The sequence below is a fragment of the Loxodonta africana genome, chromosome 3, assembly GCF_030014295.1.
Source record: "Loxodonta africana isolate mLoxAfr1 chromosome 3, mLoxAfr1.hap2, whole genome shotgun sequence".
Classification (NCBI taxonomy): Eukaryota; Metazoa; Chordata; class Mammalia; order Proboscidea; family Elephantidae; genus Loxodonta; species Loxodonta africana.
In genome coordinates, this window is record NC_087344.1 from 136,982,554 (window position 1) to 137,002,919 (window position 20,366).

A 20,366-nucleotide genomic window follows, 5' to 3' on the forward strand; every position below is an offset into this window, starting at 1 on the left:
AAATAAACTTTTAAAAAGAGGACATTTTTCCAATTTGTAGTAACTGCCAAGGACCTCTTCCTCTCAAGCATTCTTTACTACCATTACCATCATCATCAACAACAATAACAAAAACAGATACTCTTGTACTTAACTAGGGAACAATTAAAAACCATTTGTGCAATTTATCTAACACGTCACATTTTATTGTTTTAACATTCCTTAACGTTCTTGTTGTGCGGTGTCGAGTGAATTCCAACTCATAGAAGACTGTAGAGGACAGCGTAGAACTACCCTACAGGGTTTCCAAGACTGTAATCTTTACGGAAGCAGAACGCCACATCTTTTTCCCATGGAGCAGCTGGTGGGTTTGAACCACCAATCTTTCTGTTAGCAGCCGAGCACTTAACCATTGTGCCATCAGGACTCCTTTCTGCCACAAGAGCAGGAAATAATTTTCTTTGGTTAGTTTGGTACCAGTATATTTTGAAATGATTCACCAGTGTTCAATTGAATTTGGGGGTTTATTGTTTAGTCACTTTTTTTTTTTTAAAGACTCAAGGCTGGAACCATTCCTGAAGCCAACTCTTCAGACAGGGATTAGACTGGACTACAAGACAGAAAATGATCCTGATGAGGAGTAAGCTTCTTGGCTCAAGAAGACACATGAGACTATGTGGGCAACTCCTGTCTGGAGGCGAGATGGGAAGGCAGAGGGACACAGGAGCTGGCTGAATGGACACAGAGAATACAGGGTAGAGTGGAGAAGTGTGCTGTCTCATTAGGTGCGAGAGCAGCTAGGAGTACATAGCAAGGTGTGCATAAGTTTTTGTATGAAAGACTGACTTGATTTGTAAATTTTCACTTAAAGCACAATAAAAAGAGAAGACTCAACAAATTTATTAGACAAAAGGGGAATAACATTATTTTACCTATTCAAAGTTTATTTAGAGGCACCTGTTTTATATTTGGCATCAACTGTCTCTAAGTAAATTCACACATCTACGTGCAACATTGTAGTAGAAGATAATTGGAGTCTAATAGAGTCATAGCTCATATTTACACTCTGATTTTCCTCTGTCACACTGACACTTAAATTTTAAGATGTAAATGAGCTGTGACCATTTCAATTCATGCAAGCAAATCCAAAGGCAAGTGTTTACACCCCATTTCATCTATCACACTAGCAACAGACCCTTTGGGAATTTATCTATGCAAATGTTAATGAAAATAAAAAGTATTCCAATAAGAATGTGATTACATTTTTAAAAAGGGGAAGGACAGACAGGAAAACATTTCACTTATTGTATATGTGGAATATTCTGAAGTTAACAGATAATAGTAGACTGCTGCTATTTCAGGCCTTACAGCCTATATGCTAATTAAGAAAACTTGATTTATTTAGGGGCTTCAACTTCCTGATTATGCTTTACTGGACTGATGTGCCAAATCAGTTAAAGTTTTTCATTCAGAAAAACAAAGCAAAAAAAAAAAGTTAAATAGCCGGAGCTGTATGGGGCTTTTGAAGTTATAATAATGAAAACCAAAGATTCCTCCAAATTTATACATCCAAGATGCAAAGCCCTTGACACAGTTTTAGTGTAACACTGAGAATAGAATTCATCTAGGAAAAAGATTTAAACGTAACACACTGCTATACATTGCTGTGAAGAACAAAATTTATAATATGCTAGCTTAGGCAAAACAAAAATCCTCACAACTGGACTAATAAACATCATGATAAACAGAGAAAAGATTTAAGTTGTCAACAATTTCATTTTACTTGGATCCACAATGAATGTCCATGGAAGCAGCAGTCAAGAAATCAAATGACATATTACATTGGGCAAATCTGCTGCAAAAGACCTCTTTAAAGTGTTGAAAAGCAAAGATGTGACTTTAAGGACTAAGGTGTGCCTGACCCAAGCCATGGTGTTTCCAACTGCCTCACATAAATGCAAAGGCTGGACAATGAATAAGGAACATCGAAGAAGAATTGGTGCCTTTGAATTATGGTGTTGGTGAAGAATATTGAATATACAATGGACTGCGAGAAGAACGAACAAATCTGTCTTAGAAGAAGTACAGCCAGAATGCTCCTTAGAAGCAAGGACGGTAAGACTTCGTCTTATATACTTTGGACATGTTATCAGGAAGGATCAGTCCCTGGGCGACATCATGCTTGGTAAACTAGAGGGTCAGTGAAAAAGAGGAAGACCTTCACCAAGATGGATTGACACAGTAGCTGCAACAATGGGCTCAAGCACAACAACGATTGTGAGGATGGCCCACGTTCTAGCAGTGTTTTGTTCTGTTGTACACAGGGTCATTATGAGTCAGAACTGACTCAATGGCACCTACCAACAACAACAACGTTTATGCTAGTTTAACTGTTCTTAAGAAAACAGCATTTTGTGTAAAACAAATTCAAATCTTTGAGTATAATAAAAATATGTATTTATGTAATAGGAATGGCAAAAGCCAAAACATTTCACTTGGGGAGGGGCGGTCTATGGAACTGCTATGAATATTTTCTCTTAAAAAAATACTAAAAGTCCAAATCTAGAAAAGTTTGACAAATCTTATAATATAAAGGAAAATATATTAGGTTTCTTTGTCTTGTGATTTTATACCCTAATATATTTAAGTATATTAAGTATATAATATCTCAAGAATAGATTTGCTATGTTGAACACTAATGATTGAAGACCAGATGAGTTGTGGAATGACATCAAGGACACTAGACATTAAAAAAGCAAGAGGTCATTAAAAAGACAGGCAAGAAAAAAAAGACCAAAATGGATATCGGAAGAGACTCTGAAACTTGTTACTGAACATCAAGTAGCTAAAGGAAAAGGAAGAAATGATGAAATAAAAAAACTGAACAGAAGATTTCAAAGGGTGGCTGGAGAAGACAAAGTAAAGTATTACAATGACATGTGCAAAGAGCTGGAAATAGAAAACCAAAAGGGAAGAACACACTCGGCATTTCTCAAGCTGAAAAAACTGAAGAGAAAATTCAAGACTTGAGTTGCAACAGCGAAGCCTTCTACGGGGAAAGTATTAAACAATGCAGGATGCATCAAAAGAAGATGGAAAGAATACACAGAGCCATTATACCACAAAGAATTGGTTGACGTTCAACCATTTCAGGAGGTAGCATCTGATCAGGAACCAAATGGTACTGAAGGAAGAACTCCAAGCTGCCTGAAGGCATTGGCGAAAAACAAGGCTCCAGGAATTTAAAGAATGTTAGTTGAGATGTTTCAACAAATGGATGCAGCGCTAGAAGTGCTCACTTGTCTATGCCAGGAAGTTCGGAAGATAGCTACCTGGCAAACCGACTAGAAGACAACCATATTTATGCTTATTTCCAAGAAAGGTGACCCAACTGAATGCGAGAATTTTTTTTTTTTATCATTAATATCATAGGCAAGTAAAATTTTGCTGAAGATCATTCAAAAGTGGCTGCAGCAGTACATCAACAGGGGTCTGCCAGAAATTTAAGCCAGATTCAGAAGAGGATGTGGAACTAAGGATATCACTGATTATGTCAGATGGATCCTGGCTGAAAGCAGAGAATACAAGAAAGATGTTTACCTGTGTTTTATAGACTATGCAAAGGCATTCAACTGTGTGGGTCATAACAAATTATGTATAACATTAAGGAGAATGGGAATTCCAGAGCACTTAATTGTGCTCATGAGGAACCTGTACACAGATCAAGAGGCAGCTGTTTGAACAGAATAAGGGGGTACTACATGGTTGAAAGTCAGGAAAGGTGTGCATCAGGGTTGTATCCTTTCGCCATACCTATTCAATCTGTATGCTGGGAAAATAATCTGGGAAGCTGGACTCTATGAAGAGGAACAGGGTATCAGGACTGGAGGAAGGCTTATAAATAACTTGTGTTATGCAGATGACACAGCCTTGCTTACTGAAAGTGAAAAGGACTTGAAACCCTTACTGATGAAGATCAAAGACCACAGCCTTCAGTATGGATTACACCTCAATATTAAGAAAAATACCCTCACAACTGAACCAATACGCAACATCGTGATAAACGGAGAAAAGATTGAGGTTGCCAAGGATTTCATTTTACTTAGATCCACAATCAACATCCATGGTAGCAGCAGTCGAGAAATCAAAGGTCAAATTGCATTGGGCAAATCAGCTTCAAAAGACCTCTTAAAAGTGTTCAAAAGCATGGATGTCACCCTGAGGACTAAGGTGAGCCTGACCCAAGCCTTGGTGTTTTCAGTCACCTCATATGCATGCGAAAGCTGGACAATGAATAAGGAAGACTGAAGAGAGAACTGACGTTTTTGAATTGTGGTTGGAGGATATTGAATATACCATGGACTGCCAAAAGAACGAACAAATCTGTCTTGGAAGAGGTACAACAAGAATCCTCCTTAGAATCAAGGATGGTGAGACTAGTCTCACATACTTTGGACACGCTATCAAGAGGGATCAGTCCCTGGAGAAGGACATCATGCTTGGTAAAGCAGGAAAGAAAAAAAAAAAAAACGTTGCTGTTGAGTCGATTTCAACTCAGAGAGACCCTACAGGACAAAGTAGAACTTCCCCATAGAGTTTCCATGGCGCACCTGGTGAATTCAAACTGCTGACCTTTTGATTAGCAGCTGTTGCACTTAACTGCTATGCAACTATTTTTCTTATAGAGGGTCATCAAAAAAGAGGAAGACCCTCAGTGAGATAGGTTAACAAAGTGGCTGCTACAACGGGCTAAAGCATGGAAACAACTGTGAGGATGGCGCAGGACTGGCAGCGTTTCATTCTGTTGTACATAGATAGGGTCACTACGAGTCGGAACCCACCTGACGGCACCTAACAACATACTTAAGTTTTATAATCATAATCACTTACAGTATATTGCATATTCTAATTTTCAAGGAATTTCCTTATATATTATCTCAGTCGATTGTCACAACAATCCTGTAATGTAAATATGGTTGTATTGTAAAGGAAAAGTAAAGTTACTTCTGTGGATTTAATCTGCTAGGTGGTATACTTAGTGCTAGAAATCCATGTCTTCATGCTGCCCCAAGGCAGTGATGGCTTAGGCAATTACTATTAGAAAGCTTTAAGGTGACAAACGTGACTTATTCAAAAGAATACTCTAAGTCATTTCAAAATATGAGATGAATGAGAAATTCCCTTTATATATTTAAATTCACTTAAGGTTGTAATACAGAATAAAGAATGAAGGGGGGACAGAAATTCATAAGTCCAACTCCACCCCCTAAAAGTAAGTATCACTTGAATCTGTCCACCAGTCTCTAGTCCACTACTACAAGCCAGGTCGGTCCACATCTCTGCCTCAGTTATTGCAAAAGCCTCCTAACTATTCTTACCATCTCCAGTTTTCTACCACTCTCACCTATATATAGGGACCCTGGTGGTGTAGTGGTTAAGAGTTCAGCTGCTAACCAAAAAGCTTGCAGTTCGAATCCACCAGCCGCTCCTTGGAAACCCTATATGGCAGTTCTACTCTGTCCTACAGTGTTGCTATGAGTTGGAATCAACTTGACAGCAACAGGTTTAGTGTTTTCATTTGTTGGTTTGGTTTCTCACCTATACATAGCCAGAATTATCTTCCCAAAAGGCAAGTTTGACCTTGTGACTTTTTGTTGAAAACTCTTTTATGGCTCCCACTTCCTTTAGAATGAACGATAAAAGACTAACTGAATTTATAAGGTCCTCTTTAGCCCCATCCTTCAACTCAAAATTATCTCTATCCCTCCACCTTCCGAAAAGGACCTAAGTTACTTGAACAGGTCATATTCTCTCTCACGTCTGGGCTCCTGTGCATGTTTTCTCTACCTGGAACTCTCTCCCTCACATCTTTATCTGGTGACCTCTTATTCACCATTCTCGTCTCAACTTAAGCATATCCTCTGAGGAGCCTCCCTCATTCTCTCTAGGTTAGGTTAGATGTCCCTCCCTGCAATGTCTCCCCATCATGTAACTTATTACACTTTACTATGACCACTTGTTTTAACTGGCTGTTTCTGTCCTTGACTGTAACTACACGAAAAGGGCTGGTGTGTATCTCGCATGCTGTTCCCTCTAACTGCTCCCCCCCATCTTAGGAAGGTACGCCATTAACATTTGTTGGATGGAAATATCAATTTGCTTATCTTTCAAAATATATACTATTTCAGTTTAAACTATCTTTAAACTCATTTCAGTTTAAATTATCTTTAAACTGATGGGCACTGTGGACTATAACGCATAAAATAATGCTCTCGATTTAAACATTTTATATTCATTAATTCAGCCAGAGATGGTTGAAGATATGTTTAAAATATACTTGCTAGAGAAAGTACGCTTAGAATATGCTGAGTGGAGAAAGGTGAAAAAACCAAAACCTATTACTGTCAAGTTGATTCCAACTGATAGCAACCCTGTAGGACAGAGGAGAACTGCCCCCATAGGGTTTCCAGTCTTTACAGAAGCCAACTGGCACATCTTTCTCCTGTGGAACAGGTGGTAGGTTCAAACCGCAGACCTTTAACCACTGTACCACCACAGCTCCTTGAGAAAAGTGATAGTATTATAAAATTCACTTTAAAAATAACTGCTCTGAAAAAGTTAGTTGTAAAAAATGAAACACAATCATTGAAAATCAAAATGATGACCAGGCTCTTTTCTAAACTAAAAACAAACAAACAAAATGTTGTTACTCTTCAGCAAAAAGAATAGCATACTCCACTGCTGATTTTTTAAACAGCTACAGAAGATGGGGATGGCAAGGGCACAGGGTATAGGTCCTGAACTGGTTTTTGGCTTATTCCAACCTCTGCTCCTTTCCTCCCTTGGCAGAGCTTTATCTTTATAATAGAAGAAGGAGGGAGGGTGGAGGGCACGAGAAGATTTATCAAGTGCTTTTGACGAATTAAAAAATACTAGAACAGTATTGCAAATCCTTCCAAAAAAAGTAACTAAGAAAAATCAAACAAAACAAAACATGGTAGCGTACTCTTTCTCACATCAGGCTTAGCTCGGATTAGGCACTCAGGGCATGCTGTGTAAAAAGGAGAGGTAATCAGTCTTCCTCCACATAAACACAGTTGTTCCCGTCAGCAGGTCTGGTTACTCCTGACTTGTCAGGGAGAGAACCAAATGGAGGCATGGAGCCGCCAAAGAGGCTTTTGAGTGTGTCCCTTTGTTTCTTCATATACTCTTTCAACACAGGAAAAAAAGACAGCAAGAGAGAAAAGAATTTCTTTAAAGTGAAATAATATCAAAGAGCACTAATTACCTGTTCATAGTAGCTGATATTCTCCTCGGCCATATCTGTAAATGCTGACTTGATATCATTTTGCATATTTTGTTTCCATCTTTCCCAGTCTGCTTTCAGGGCGTTATTAGCACATTCCACTTTATCTTCAAGTTTTCCAATCTCTTCTGTAAGCTGAATTAGATCACAAAGAAAGATAAATTGATCTATGTATTCTCACCACTGGATGACTTCATTGAATCTAAGCTGAACATTACATCAAAACAGTTTAAGAATAACTTTTTCTTTGACAAGTCATCAGTGTTTATCATATGGACTAAAACCAAAACCAAACCTCTTGCCATTGAGTCGATTCCGACTCACAGCAACCCTATAGGACAGGGCAGAATGGTCCCACAGGGTTCCCAAGGAGTGGCTGGTGGATTTGAACTGCTGACTTTTCATTAGCAGCCAAGCTCTTAACCACTGTGCCATCAGGGGAGTTATATAAGTGTACTTAAAGGATTCACTGGTTAGTGTAAAAAGGACACTGGGCTCCCTCATGGACACTGAGACATTGAGTAGAGTGCAAAGTCTGTCACCAATTAGCTCACGACCTTGGCTAATTTCTCAATTCCTGGGCTTCAGTGTCACTATTTATAAAATAAAGGAAATTGAACTACTAGTTATCTCAAAGTTCTTTTACACTAACATTCTCATTACCAATAATGTTTGTGTTTAAAGTTTCATTCATTTGGGTTTTCCATTCCTAGACCTCATTTTTCAATTCTCTTTTAGCAGAAAGTTCAACTAATGAACATGTTATAACACCCACAGAGCTTATATACTCTAACCTCGAGGCCCGGGGGATTACTAGCCAAACTTCACTCAGATAGCTGGAAACAAAGGCAGGTTTATACCTCAAGTGCCTGATGGCCTAGTCCATGCTCCATTAGCCATATTTAGTGTGGCATTTGTACCTCTTTCTCCACCTTACCCACTAGCCTTTGAGCATGTGATCCATTGATTTATTCTTTTATTCATGTAGTCAGCAAATATATATATTAAGTATTGACTCTGCATAAGACATTCTTCTAAAAGCTGGGGAGATTTGGTAGTAAAGAAAACAGACAAAAATTCCTGCCTTTACTAGAGCTTATACTCTATTGGGAAACCCTGGTGGCATAATGGGTTAGAGCTACAGCTGCTAGCCAAAAGGTCGGCAGTTTGAATCCACCAGCCACTCCTTGGAAACCCTATAGGGCAGTTCTACTCTGTCCTGTAGGGTCACTGTGAGTCAGGATCTACCTGACAGCAACAGGTTTGTTTTTTTAGTACTCTATTGGGAGAGACAAACCATAAATAAGCAAGCAAAATACGAACTACGTCAGAGGGTTGTAACTGCAAAAGAAAAATAAAGTGGAAAGGGGGATGGGGAATGTTAGAATACTGTGATTTTGGATAAGGTGAGGAGGAAAAGGCTAACATGAGAAAGTGCCATTTGAATAAATATCCTAAATATGAGAGTGAGACATGGAATTCTCAGTAGGAAAAGGAAACAGCAAAGGCAAAGGCCCAGGCCCAGAGGTGGAAGCGTGCCTGGCTTGTTTAAGGAACAGCTAAGAGTGCAGCATGACTGTAACAGAATGAAAAAGAGGGAAAGTCCTAGGAGATGAGGTCAGAAAAGCAGTGAGTGACCCAATCTTGCCGAGCAATGTTTAAACAGGAGCACTTTACATTACCACTGTTGTTGGCTGAAACCATTTGTAAGACCCCATCATTTAAGATGAATTCCTATTTCAGAGATGCTAACGTGTGTGAAAAAATGTGGGCCTTAAAATCTATATAATATAGTACTTTGCTTCCAATGTTTTCTTGAATTATTACTTTTTTGGCTACAGAATGCCATTTCTCTTTTCTTATTTCATCACAATGATATTTGCTTTTATTTTCCTGGTAACAGATGTTTGGTATTACATAAATCCTCCATTACCTATGACAGATTTATTTCAACAGTAAGGTTGATTTTCATGTTTTTTTTTACTTTCTTGTTTTGTTGGTAGGGTAGAACTATCTCAATAAGGCTATTTATTACTCAGTAGGTATATGCAGTCCTTGGAGTAATTATCTCATTAAACCCTTAAAGAAGATATCTAATGGGATGTTACTTGAAGAGCTATTAATGGTAGGCTGTGGTCGCTAGGGGATGAGCTAAGAGTAAAGTTGTTCAAAGGCCAATGTCAAAAAGGATCTAGGCCTGCTGGAAAGAACTCAGGGGTTGATAGGGACCCACACTGCTCTGGGATGTCAGATGTTCTCTTGCCACTTTCATAGTCAGATGGAGATTATTAGCAAAATGTCTTTCCTGCAATCCCTACCAAAAAGTATATACAACTATTATAACCACAGTTACTCTCCTCTGATTAGGTTTTGCAGTCTAAAATTGTTATCACCAGAGTGGGATCACTGGTAGAGTATCAGTACCAGAACAAGTGGTCATCAAGTCAATTCTGACTCATGGTGAACCCCTGTGTATTAGAGTGCAATTGTGCTCCATACGGTTTTTAATGGCTGATTTTTTCAGTAGTAGATTGCCAGGACTTCTTTTGAGGTGCCTCTGAGTGGACTTTTACTTCCGACCTGCCAGTTAGCAGCCAAATGCATTAACTGTTTGTGCCACCACCCAGGGACCTACTTGCAGACTGGCTCTCCCGACTCTGCCATTAGGAAATACGGTACTTTAAAAAAAAATTGTATAATCTATCCTCCTCCTGTAGTGGTGTTACTACCATAAGAGATTTATAGCAAAGCAATAAGCTGCAAATCCCTCCTTCAAGTTCTGGGAAGAGAATGCCCCCAAAAGTGATGATCAGGCTGGGTGGTTCTTCTGCTCTGGCCAAAAGCTATGCTTTCCTAGACAAGGGGTCCTGTGCTGGGACCTGTTCTCTGAATCCCATTCTCACCTACAGAAAGAAGGTGTATGACCTTATCAGTACAGCACAGGGATCAGTACACTAGGGCAGCATACAAGCTGGCTGTGGGTCAGGCTGACCTCAGTTTAAGTCCCAATTCTGTCTTTTAGTTGCTATGTGACATTGGGTAAGATTACCTATTGCAGCTGTAGTTTCTTGATATGTGAAATGAATATTAAAATTTAACACCTATCTTCATATGGTTTTTATAAATATTACATGAGATAATAAACACTGATTCACACAATGCCTGGCAACTTGCCTATTACCACCATCACCACTACACCCTCACCATCACCTCCATCATCATCATCATTATTATTAATTGGTGAAAATGAGCCTGCCTTTCCTCTTCCAGAATTTTAACCTGTCAAAATGTGTCATTCCTCTGCCAGGGCCTAGGTCTTAGGTTAATTTCAAGTGCTGTTTATTAATCTGATCTCATCAGTGTATAAGATGATACATATGCTTTAAATAAGTATAATCAATTCCTGTCATTTTCTGTGTCTGTATTAAAGTTTTTTGTTTTTTCCTTCCTCTGATGACTTCATTGGTATTTTAACTGGAAAAGGAGAAAAGAGGCAGTAGGTATTTCCCTACAATGAATCATCTTCCCAGAATTTCAGTTCTAAGAAACTCTCATTTGTACTAAGCACAGCACACCTAATTCAAATTAAGAATGATCTGGATGCTATCTTTCCTCACAATTTATACATAAAGTATAGTATCATAGGCTGTGCTTCTTCTTAGTTGACTTCAGTGTTAGGGAAGTTCTTTGGTACAAGGTAGTATGCATTCTGACTATGCAAGTCAGGCATACCACCACATACACACTCAACAAATGGTCAATGAAGTATGAAAAGATGTGTTAGAGACTTGCCCTCCTCTAGTTTGGTAACTCTTCAAACACCACATAGCAAGTTTCAGAAACTCTAAAGGTAGAGCATTTAATTCACATTCTCTACTGCAAAATAGCATGCAAAAGACAGGGGTAGAAAGGACTTTCAAGTTAACATCAAGTTGATTTCAACTAATGGCAACTCCGTGTGTTCCAGTGTAGAACTGTGCTCCACGAGGTTTTCAACCGCTGATTTTTTCAGAAGTAGATTACCAGGCCTTTCTTTTGAGGAACCTCTGGGTGAACTCAACTTCCAACCTTTCACGTAGCAGTCAAATGCATTAGTCATTTTCACCACCCATTTTTATGGACTCCAAAAAGGCTCGTGTAATTCTTTCAACCAATACTGGCATCGATTTGGCCCCCCGTTAGTGATAGTGGAAAACTAAAAAAGCAAGCAGTCTTTTTTGCCAGTAAAAAAGATGTAATAATGGAATACGTAGTAATAAAATATTGGAAGACTGAAAAGAAAAAAAAAAGGTTTTACATTTAACAGCAAGGCCAATGGGTAATTTCTAGCTTCAGTTATATTCAGCTAGAAATTACCCACATGATTTAAATGAAAACCTTTAATACTAAGAGTTCTGACAAACAAAACAATACCCTTCTCCAATAATATATCTACTATTGTAACAATAACGGTAGTTAATATTAGTGACCATTTATAGCACTCCTACCAAGGGCCAGGAGCTCTGGGGGCGTAGTAATTAAGAGCTTGGCTGCTAATCAAAAGGTCTGCAGTTTGAATTCACCAGCTGCTCCTTGGAAACCCTATGGGGCAGTTCTACTCTGTCCTGTAGGGTTGGTATGAGTCGGAATCAACTCAGTGGCAATGAGTTTGGTTTTTGGTTTTGGTTTACCAAGGGCCAATGGATTAAGCTACATGCTTAGCATATATTATTTCATTTAATCTTCATAATAATGCTGCAAAGTTAAAATCTTTATCGTCCGTTTACAAGCTGTGAAACAGAGAGAGATGAAAATGGTCACACAGCTTGTTGTGGCATACTAGGGATTCAGACTAAGGTCGGTCTAAGTTGAAGCTCATGTTCTTTCTACACTGACAGAACAAACCAGACATAGAGCTAGCCTGCCCATGGCTTTCAAAGGTAGACTGGATGTAGCTCCAATCTGAAGGAATTGTAATGTATTAGGATACAGATGTTCAAAAACAAAAGCAAACAAATAAAAAGGCTATAATATAATATAGAACATGATACATGCCATAATGAAGGAAAAAACTGAAGCTGTATAGAAAGATACAAAATGGAGGGTTAATTCTGATTGTGGGGTAGAGGGCTCTATGACCATTAATTCACTAGGTAATAACTGGGGCAAGGGATACTTGGTGGAGAGTATGGCATAAAACCACAGAGATGGTATGATATAGAGTACAACAAAGAATGAACTGGTGTTGTGTTTGGAGTCTGGAGTGGGTAAAAAGAAACATAGGAAATGCAGCTGGAAAGGCTGGTTGAAAATGATGCCAAGAGGTTATAAAAGACATTGAGCACGAAATGACTTCTACAGGAAATGAGAAGCCACTAAAGGTTTTTGACCAGGGCAGAACAGTATTTTGGATAGATTCCTCAGTCAGAAGTATGTAGGAACGGTTAAAAGAGAGAGGAGGGGAGGAGGAAGGGAACCAGTTCACTTGAAATAGGACAATTGAGATAACCAAGGAAGGAGACAAGGGGAACTTGGTTCATTCACACTCACACAGCAGAATTCACTCAGCATCTCTCTACACTGTGTCAGGAACTAGGTGGAGGGCAAAGAAATAGAACTTGCCCTCAAAGACACATGCCTAAGAGGAGAAACTGAAAAGCAAATGGATGAAAAAGAAAATGTGAAGGGCATTACATGTAGAAGAAATAACCTATGGAAAGTTACATCATCATGTTTAGTTTGGAGTTTCTAGAGAACTACAGATGGTTCATTATGGTTAACGAGCCCTGGTGGTACAGTGGTTAAATGCCTGGCCGGTAACCAAAAGGATGGCGGTTCAAGCCCACCAGCCACTCCATGGGAGAAAGATGTGGTAGCCTGCTTCCTTAAAGATTTATAGCCATGGGAACCCTATGGTGGCAGTTCTATTCTGTCCTGTAGGGCCACTTTGAGTCAGAGTGACTCGACAGCAATGGTTTTTTTTTTTTTTTTTTTTTTTTCGTGCATGAAAAAGAGAAGAAAAACTGTAAGGAAACTACCCAGAGATGCACTTTACCTCTCAGAGCAGCTGATGTGCAGTTCCGATCTTTTGGGAGAGACCTCTCTCCATTATCACGGTTTTTAACTTGCTATTTTAATGATGCCTACATTTGCTTTAGAGTTCCTTCTAGAACAAAAACCAGTGGTATGGCTCATTTGAAAACTGTTAAAACACTTTCTCCTAGGAAAGGAATGCCTAATCCAACTTATGAAAATGCATAAATATAGAAGCCTGTTTCTATTTGTGGCCTGTGACCTCTTTTGGTACAAGTAATTGTTTTGACATGAAGCATACTAATGCATTATTGGAAGAGTTCTTTTTCTTCACTAGCAGAACATTAATTGATTTTAGAAAGAGTTAAACAAACCTGGACTTATGCATGGTTGATAAATGAAGTGACTGATCATACATTTTACATTTCGATAAAGATTGCAGAATTTAAAAAAATCACCTAATGAAGTTGTTAAATGGCACTTTAAATACAATTTAATCGAAGCCATATACATATCTAAATTCACATCATTTAAATAATAAATTGATCTTACAAAAAATTAGATAATAGAGCTGAAGTTCTTGGACTAAACCTGGAGTTTGGTAACAGTGGAGATTTGGGAACATTATGATCCTGGTCTGATTTTTGTAAGAGGAGCCACAGAACCATACCCTGATTCCATTTCCCAACATTTCTGATTCCCCACTATATGTAATTTATGGGTAAACAAGATAATGAACTTATATGTTGTAAGGAAGACAGAGGTATGAACTTTAATTCCAGGAAAAGTGTTATAAACATTAGAGCCTAGCTGTACAAGGTTTTGGATATAACTTGGAGGCACATATTTAACCAAAATTAACGGAGTAATAATAAGAACAATTTAATTGCTGCTGAGTAGCTTCTGACTCATAGCGATCCTATAGGATGGAGCAGAACTGCCCCATAGGATTTCCAAGGAGTGGCTGGTGGATTTGAACTGCCAATCTTTTGCTTAGCAGCCGTAGCTCTTAACCACTGCACCACCAGGGCTTCTTTTTATTTAGTGCCTTATGGTATGCTCTAAGACCTGGTGATGCAATGTCAAGCACTCGGCTGCTAACTGAAAGGTCGGAGATTAGAACTCTTTGGCAGCTCCACAGGAGAAAAGAACTGGTGATCTGTTCCTTTAAAGATTACCCAGTGCCGTCGAGTCGATTCCGACTCATAACGACCCTATAGAACAGAGTAGAACTGCCCCATAGAGTTTCCAAGGAGTGCCTAGCAGATTCGAACTGCCAGCCCTTTGGTTAGCAGCCATAGCACTTAACCACTATGCCACCAGAGTTTAGGAAACACAATGGGACAGTTCTACTCCAGTCTACATGGGCACGATGAGTAGGAATTGACTTGAAAGCACACAACAGTATGTTCTATGGACTTTACATATACCACTATATTTAATCCTCGTAACAACCCTCTCAGGCAAATATTATTTTCATTTTAGAGGGAAAAAAACTAGGTTCAAAGAAGTTGAGACACGTGCCCAAGTTTCCACCACTAAGAAATGGTAGAGCTGATCTATTTTGTCTGAACTTTTTCCATTGCTTTTTTATACCACGAGGCCTAAAAAAGGGATCAAAGAGAAGGCCGCATCTGAGTTAATTAAAAAAAAGCACGATGATTTCAATAGGTAGAAATGTGACAAAAGCATTCCAAATGCAAGGAATGGTATGAGAACAACAAAGTATCAGTAGAATGCTACCTACACTGTAGAACATACGAGGACGTGAGGTCACAAAGCTTCATTTCAAAACTTTGATTTTGATCAATATAGTGGACTAGATAACATGACCAACTTTCACAATACATAACTCTAAAATGGCTATATAAAATGTAGAAACCATCATTTTAAATGCATTCATGATATGGAAAGAAAATAAGAAATACTGCCTTTCACCCAGAGGGCATTTATAACCCCTAGTAGCACTAGTTTAGTTTTTCAAACTGTAAGATCTTCTTCTCGGATAAACTGAGAACATGAAAGGTCACAGCTTCAAGTGAGGGATAACAAGATATAAACTTGTCTCTCTTCCCTTCAGGGTACAGCAAGTGAAATTGCCTATTTCTAACTCAGTATATGAAAAAATAAAGACATCTCTCCTGAGTATGTAGAACATGGACTCTCAAGCCAGCCCTCATATACCTTTACAGTCTAAATTCATGCAACTAGAAGATTAAAAAACATCAAGCTAAACATTTGTTTTAAAGTGTTACTGGATTGGTGGTACTTAGGTCTACACTCCAGCCGAAGAGGTCTATTGAATTTTCCCCAAAAGAAAACCAAAATAAGCTCTGGAAAAACAAAATTTTATTCCAGGCCTAAGAGTTCTTACACCCCACGTGTCTGTTAGTTTGTCGTACTGTGGGGGCTTGTGTGTTGCTGTGATGCTGGAAGCTATGTCACTGGTATTCAGACACCAGCAGGGTCACCCATGGAGGACAGGTTTCAGCTGAGCTTCTAGACTAAGACAGACTAGGAAGAAGGACCTGGCAGTCTACTTCTGAAAAGCATTAAACCCAAAACCCAGTACCATTGAGTCGATTCCGACTCATAGCGACCCTACAGGACAGAGTAAAAGCATTAGCCGGTGAAAACCTTATGAATAGCGGCAGAACATTGTCTGATATAGTGCTGGAAGATGAGTCCCCTAGGTTGGAAGGCACTCAAAAGATGACTTGGGGAAGAGCTGCCTCCTCAAAGTAGAGTCGACCTTAATGACATGGATAGAGTAAAGCTTTCGGGACCTACATTTGCTGATGTGGCATGACTCAAAATGAGAACAGCTGCAAACATCCATTAATAATCGAAACCTGGAAATGTATGAAGTATGAATCTAGGAAAATTGGAAATCATCAAAAATGAAATGGAACGCATAAACATCGATATCCTAGGCATTAGTGAGCTGAAATGGACTGGTATTGGCCATTTTGAATCGGACAATCACATAGTCTACTATGCTGGGAATGACAACTGGAAGAAGAATGGCGTTGCATTCATCGTCAAAAAGAACGTTTCAAGGTCTATCCTGACGTACAACACTGTCAGTGATAGGATAATATCCATACACCTACACGGAAGACCAGTTAACACGACTATTATTCAAATTTACGAGCCAATCACTAGGGCCAAAGATGAAGAAATAGAAGATTTTCATCAGCTGCTGCAGTCTGAAATTGATCGAACATGCAATCGAGATGCATTGGTAATTACTGGCGATTGGAATGCAAGTTGGAAACAAAGAAGAAGGACCAGTAGTTGGAAAATATGGCCTTGGTGATAGAAACAATGCCTGAGATTGTATGATAGAATTTTGCAGGACCAACGACTTCTTCATTGCAAATACCTTCTTTCACCAACATAAACAGTGACCATACACATGGACCTCACCAGATAGAACACACAGAAAACAAATTGACTACATCTGTGGAAAGAGACAATGGAAAAGCTCAATATCATCAGTCAGAACAAGGCCAGGGGCCGACTGTGGAACAGACCATCAATTGCTCATATGCAAGTTCAAGCTGAAACTGAGAAAAATCTGAGCAACTCCATGAGAGTCAAAATATGACCTGAGTATATCCCACCTGAATTTAGAGACCATCTCAAGAATAAATTTGAAGCATTGAACACTAGCAACCGAAGACCAGATGAGTTGTGGAATGACATCAAGGACATCATCCATGAAGAAAGCAAGAGGTCACTGAAAAGACAGGAAAGAAAGAAAAGACCAAGGTGGATGTCAGAGGAGACTCTGAAACTTGCTCTTGAGCATCGAGCAGCTATAGCAAAAGGAAGAATTGATGAAGCAAAACAACTGAACAGAAGATTTCAAAGGGCGGCTGGAGAAGGCAAAGTAAAGTATTATAATGACATGTGCAAAGAGCTGGAGATGGAAAACCAAAAGGGAAGAACATGCTTGGTGTTTCTCAATCTGAAAGAACTGAAGAAAAAATTCAAGCCTCAAGTTGCAATAGTGAAGGATTCCACGGGGAGAATATTAAATGACACAGGAAGCATCAAAAGAAGAGGGAAGGAATACACAGAGTCATTATACCAAAATGGAAACCCTGGTGGTGTAGTGGTTAAGTGCTACGGCTGCCAACAAAAAGGGTCAGCAGTTTAAATCCACCAGGCACTCCTTGGAAACTCTATGGGGCAGTTCTACTCTGTCCTATAGGGTCACTATGAGTCGGAATCGACTCAACAGCACTGGGTTTTGTTTTGTTTTTTTAATTATACCTAAAAGATTTAGTTGACATTCAACCGTTTCAAGAGGTGGCATATGATCAGGAACCGATGGTACTGAAGGAATAAGTCCAAGCTGCTCTGAAGACATTGGTGAAAAACAAGGCTCCAGGAATTGATGGAATATCAATTGAGATGTTTCAACAAACAGAGGCAGCACTGGAGGTGCTCACTCGTCTATGCCAAGAAATATGGAAGACAGTTTCCTGGTGAACTGACTGGAAGAGATCCATATTTATGCCTATTCCCAAGAAAGGTGATCCAACTGGATGTGGAAATTATAGAACAATATCGTTAATACCACACGCAAGCAAAATTTTGCTGAAGATCATCCAAAAACGGCTGCAGCAGTGTATCAACAGGGAACTGCCAGAAATTCAGGCCGGTTTCAGAAGGGGACGTGGAACCAGGGATATCATTGCTGATATCAGATGGATCCTGGCTGAAATACCAGAAGGATGTTTACCTGTGTTTTATGGACTATGCAAAGGCATTCGACTCTGTGGATCATAACAAACTATGGATAGATAACACTGTGAAGAATGGGAATTCCAGAACACTTAATTGTGCTCATGAGGTACCTTTACATAGATGAAGAGGCAGTTGTTCGGACAGAACAAGGGGATGCTGATTGGTTTAAAATCAGGAAAGGTGTGCGTCAGGGTTGTATTCTTTCACCATACCTATTTAATCTGTAGGCTGAACAAATAATACGAGAAGCTGGACTATATGAAGAAGAACGGGGCATCAGGATTGGAGGGAGACTCATTAACAACCTACGTTATGCAGATGACACAACCTCGCTTGCTAAAAGTGAAGAGGACTTGAAGCACTTACTAATAAAGATCAAAAACCACAGCCTTCAGTATGGATTACACCTCAACATAAAGAAAACAAAAATCCTCACAACTGGACCAATGAACAACCTCATGATAAATGGAGAAAAGTTTGAAGTTGTCAAGGATTTCATTTTACTTGGATCCACAATCAACAGCCATGGAAGCAGCAGTCAAGAAATCAAAAGACTCATTGCATTGGGCAAATCCGCTGCAAAGGACCTCTTCAAAGTGTTGTAGCGCCAAGATGTCACCCTGAAGACTAAGGTGTGACTGACCCAAGCCATGGTATTTTCAATCACATTATATGCATATGAAAGTTGGACAATGAATAAGGAAGACCGAAGAAGAGTTGACGCTTTTGAATTGTGATGTTGGCGAAGAATATTGAATATACCATGGACTGCCAAAAGAACGAACAAATCTGTCTTGGAAGAAGTGCAGCCAGAATGCTCCTTACAGGCAAGGATGGCGAGGCTGTGTCTTATATACTTTGGACATGTTGTCAGGAGGGATCAGTCCCTTGAGAAGGACATCATGCTTGGCAGAGTACAGGGTCAGCGGAAAAGAGGAAGACCCTTAGCGAGGTGGATTGACACAGTGTCTGCAACAATGAGCACAAGCATAACAGCAATTGTAAGGACGGCACAGGACTGGGTAGCATTTCATTCTGTTGTGCATAGGGTCGCTATGAGTCGGAACTGACTCGACAGCACCTAACAACAACAACAAGAGTTCTTACAGATAAAGTTCTAAGTGTATGAGTCACAAACACACAAAAAAGAAGACATTATGAGCAAGAGCTGAAACACGACTCAGAAGAATTATTACCCAAAAATTTCATCGTAGAAAGTATACGTAGAAAGTATATAAAATAAGCATATTAAATATATTGAAATAAATAAAAGAAAGTATTAAAATCATGAGTAAGAAGCAGCAGACTATGGAAAATAACCAAGTACACTGGGAAGGAATCAAAAGAACATCAACAAATAAAATATTTAATGTAATCTGAATATAACCTCTATTAATGACTGACATTTCTAGTACAAATAATGGTAATTACAAATCATTCTTATTAAGAAATATAAATACAAAAGTGCTAAAAAGCAAATCAAATCCAGCAATGGCCAAGCTGGGATAACCCCAGAGATGCAAGGCTGGTTAAATGTTATTTCTTATAGGCCTCCTCAGTGTAAAACCAAAAGCCAGTGCTGTTGAATTGATTCCAACTCATAGCGACTCTATAGAACTTACAGCTGCTAACCAGTCAGCGGTTCGAACCCACTAGGTGCTCCTTGGAAGCCCTATGGGACAGTTCTACCCTGTCCTACAGGGTCACTAAGAGTCAGAATTGACTCGATGGCAATGGGTTTTTTTTTTTCAGTGTATGATACCATTTGATGGAAGAGAAAAATCATACAATTATCTGAATAGATATATAATATCATTTCATAAAATTTAACACCCATTTTTGAATCAAGCTCTAATCAAACAGGAGTAGATAAGAACTTCTTAACCTGATTAAAGGTGTTTACAAAAATATACAGCAAACATGATTATTAATGGAAAAAACATTGAAGGCATTTACTTTAAAATGAAAAATAGTGCTGCATCACTATTAAACACTAAAATGTATTTGTTAGCTATCTCTATAACAAATGAAAAAGATGTATAATGATTGGACAAATGAGATAATACTACCATTATGTACTCATGATAGAATTTTCTATATAGAAAACCTCGAATGGTATACAAATAAGTTATTAAAATTAAAAATAATTTAGAAGATTGTTGAACATAAGATAAATGTTCAAATGTGAATTATATTTCTATACTCTGGACAAACAAAAGCTAGAAAATAAAATTTTAATAATATATAATTTATAGTTAAAACAAACAAAAAAATAATGTAATTAGGAATCTTAGAAATAAATTTAACAAAA

The 20,366-nt window shown here is 38.7% G+C and overlaps 1 protein-coding gene across 1 annotated transcript in view; it reads right to left on the reverse strand.

The window, feature by feature from the left end:
• SNX7 (sorting nexin 7) overlaps positions 1 to 20,366 on the reverse strand; it is a 124,450-nt gene that overhangs the window by 24,504 nt on the left and 79,580 nt on the right. The window contains exon 8 of the mRNA XM_003418432.3: positions 7,268 to 7,420. Coding sequence (XP_003418480.2) covers positions 7,268 to 7,420 — 153 coding nt within the window. The remainder of the gene's footprint in view (positions 1 to 7,267; positions 7,421 to 20,366) is intronic.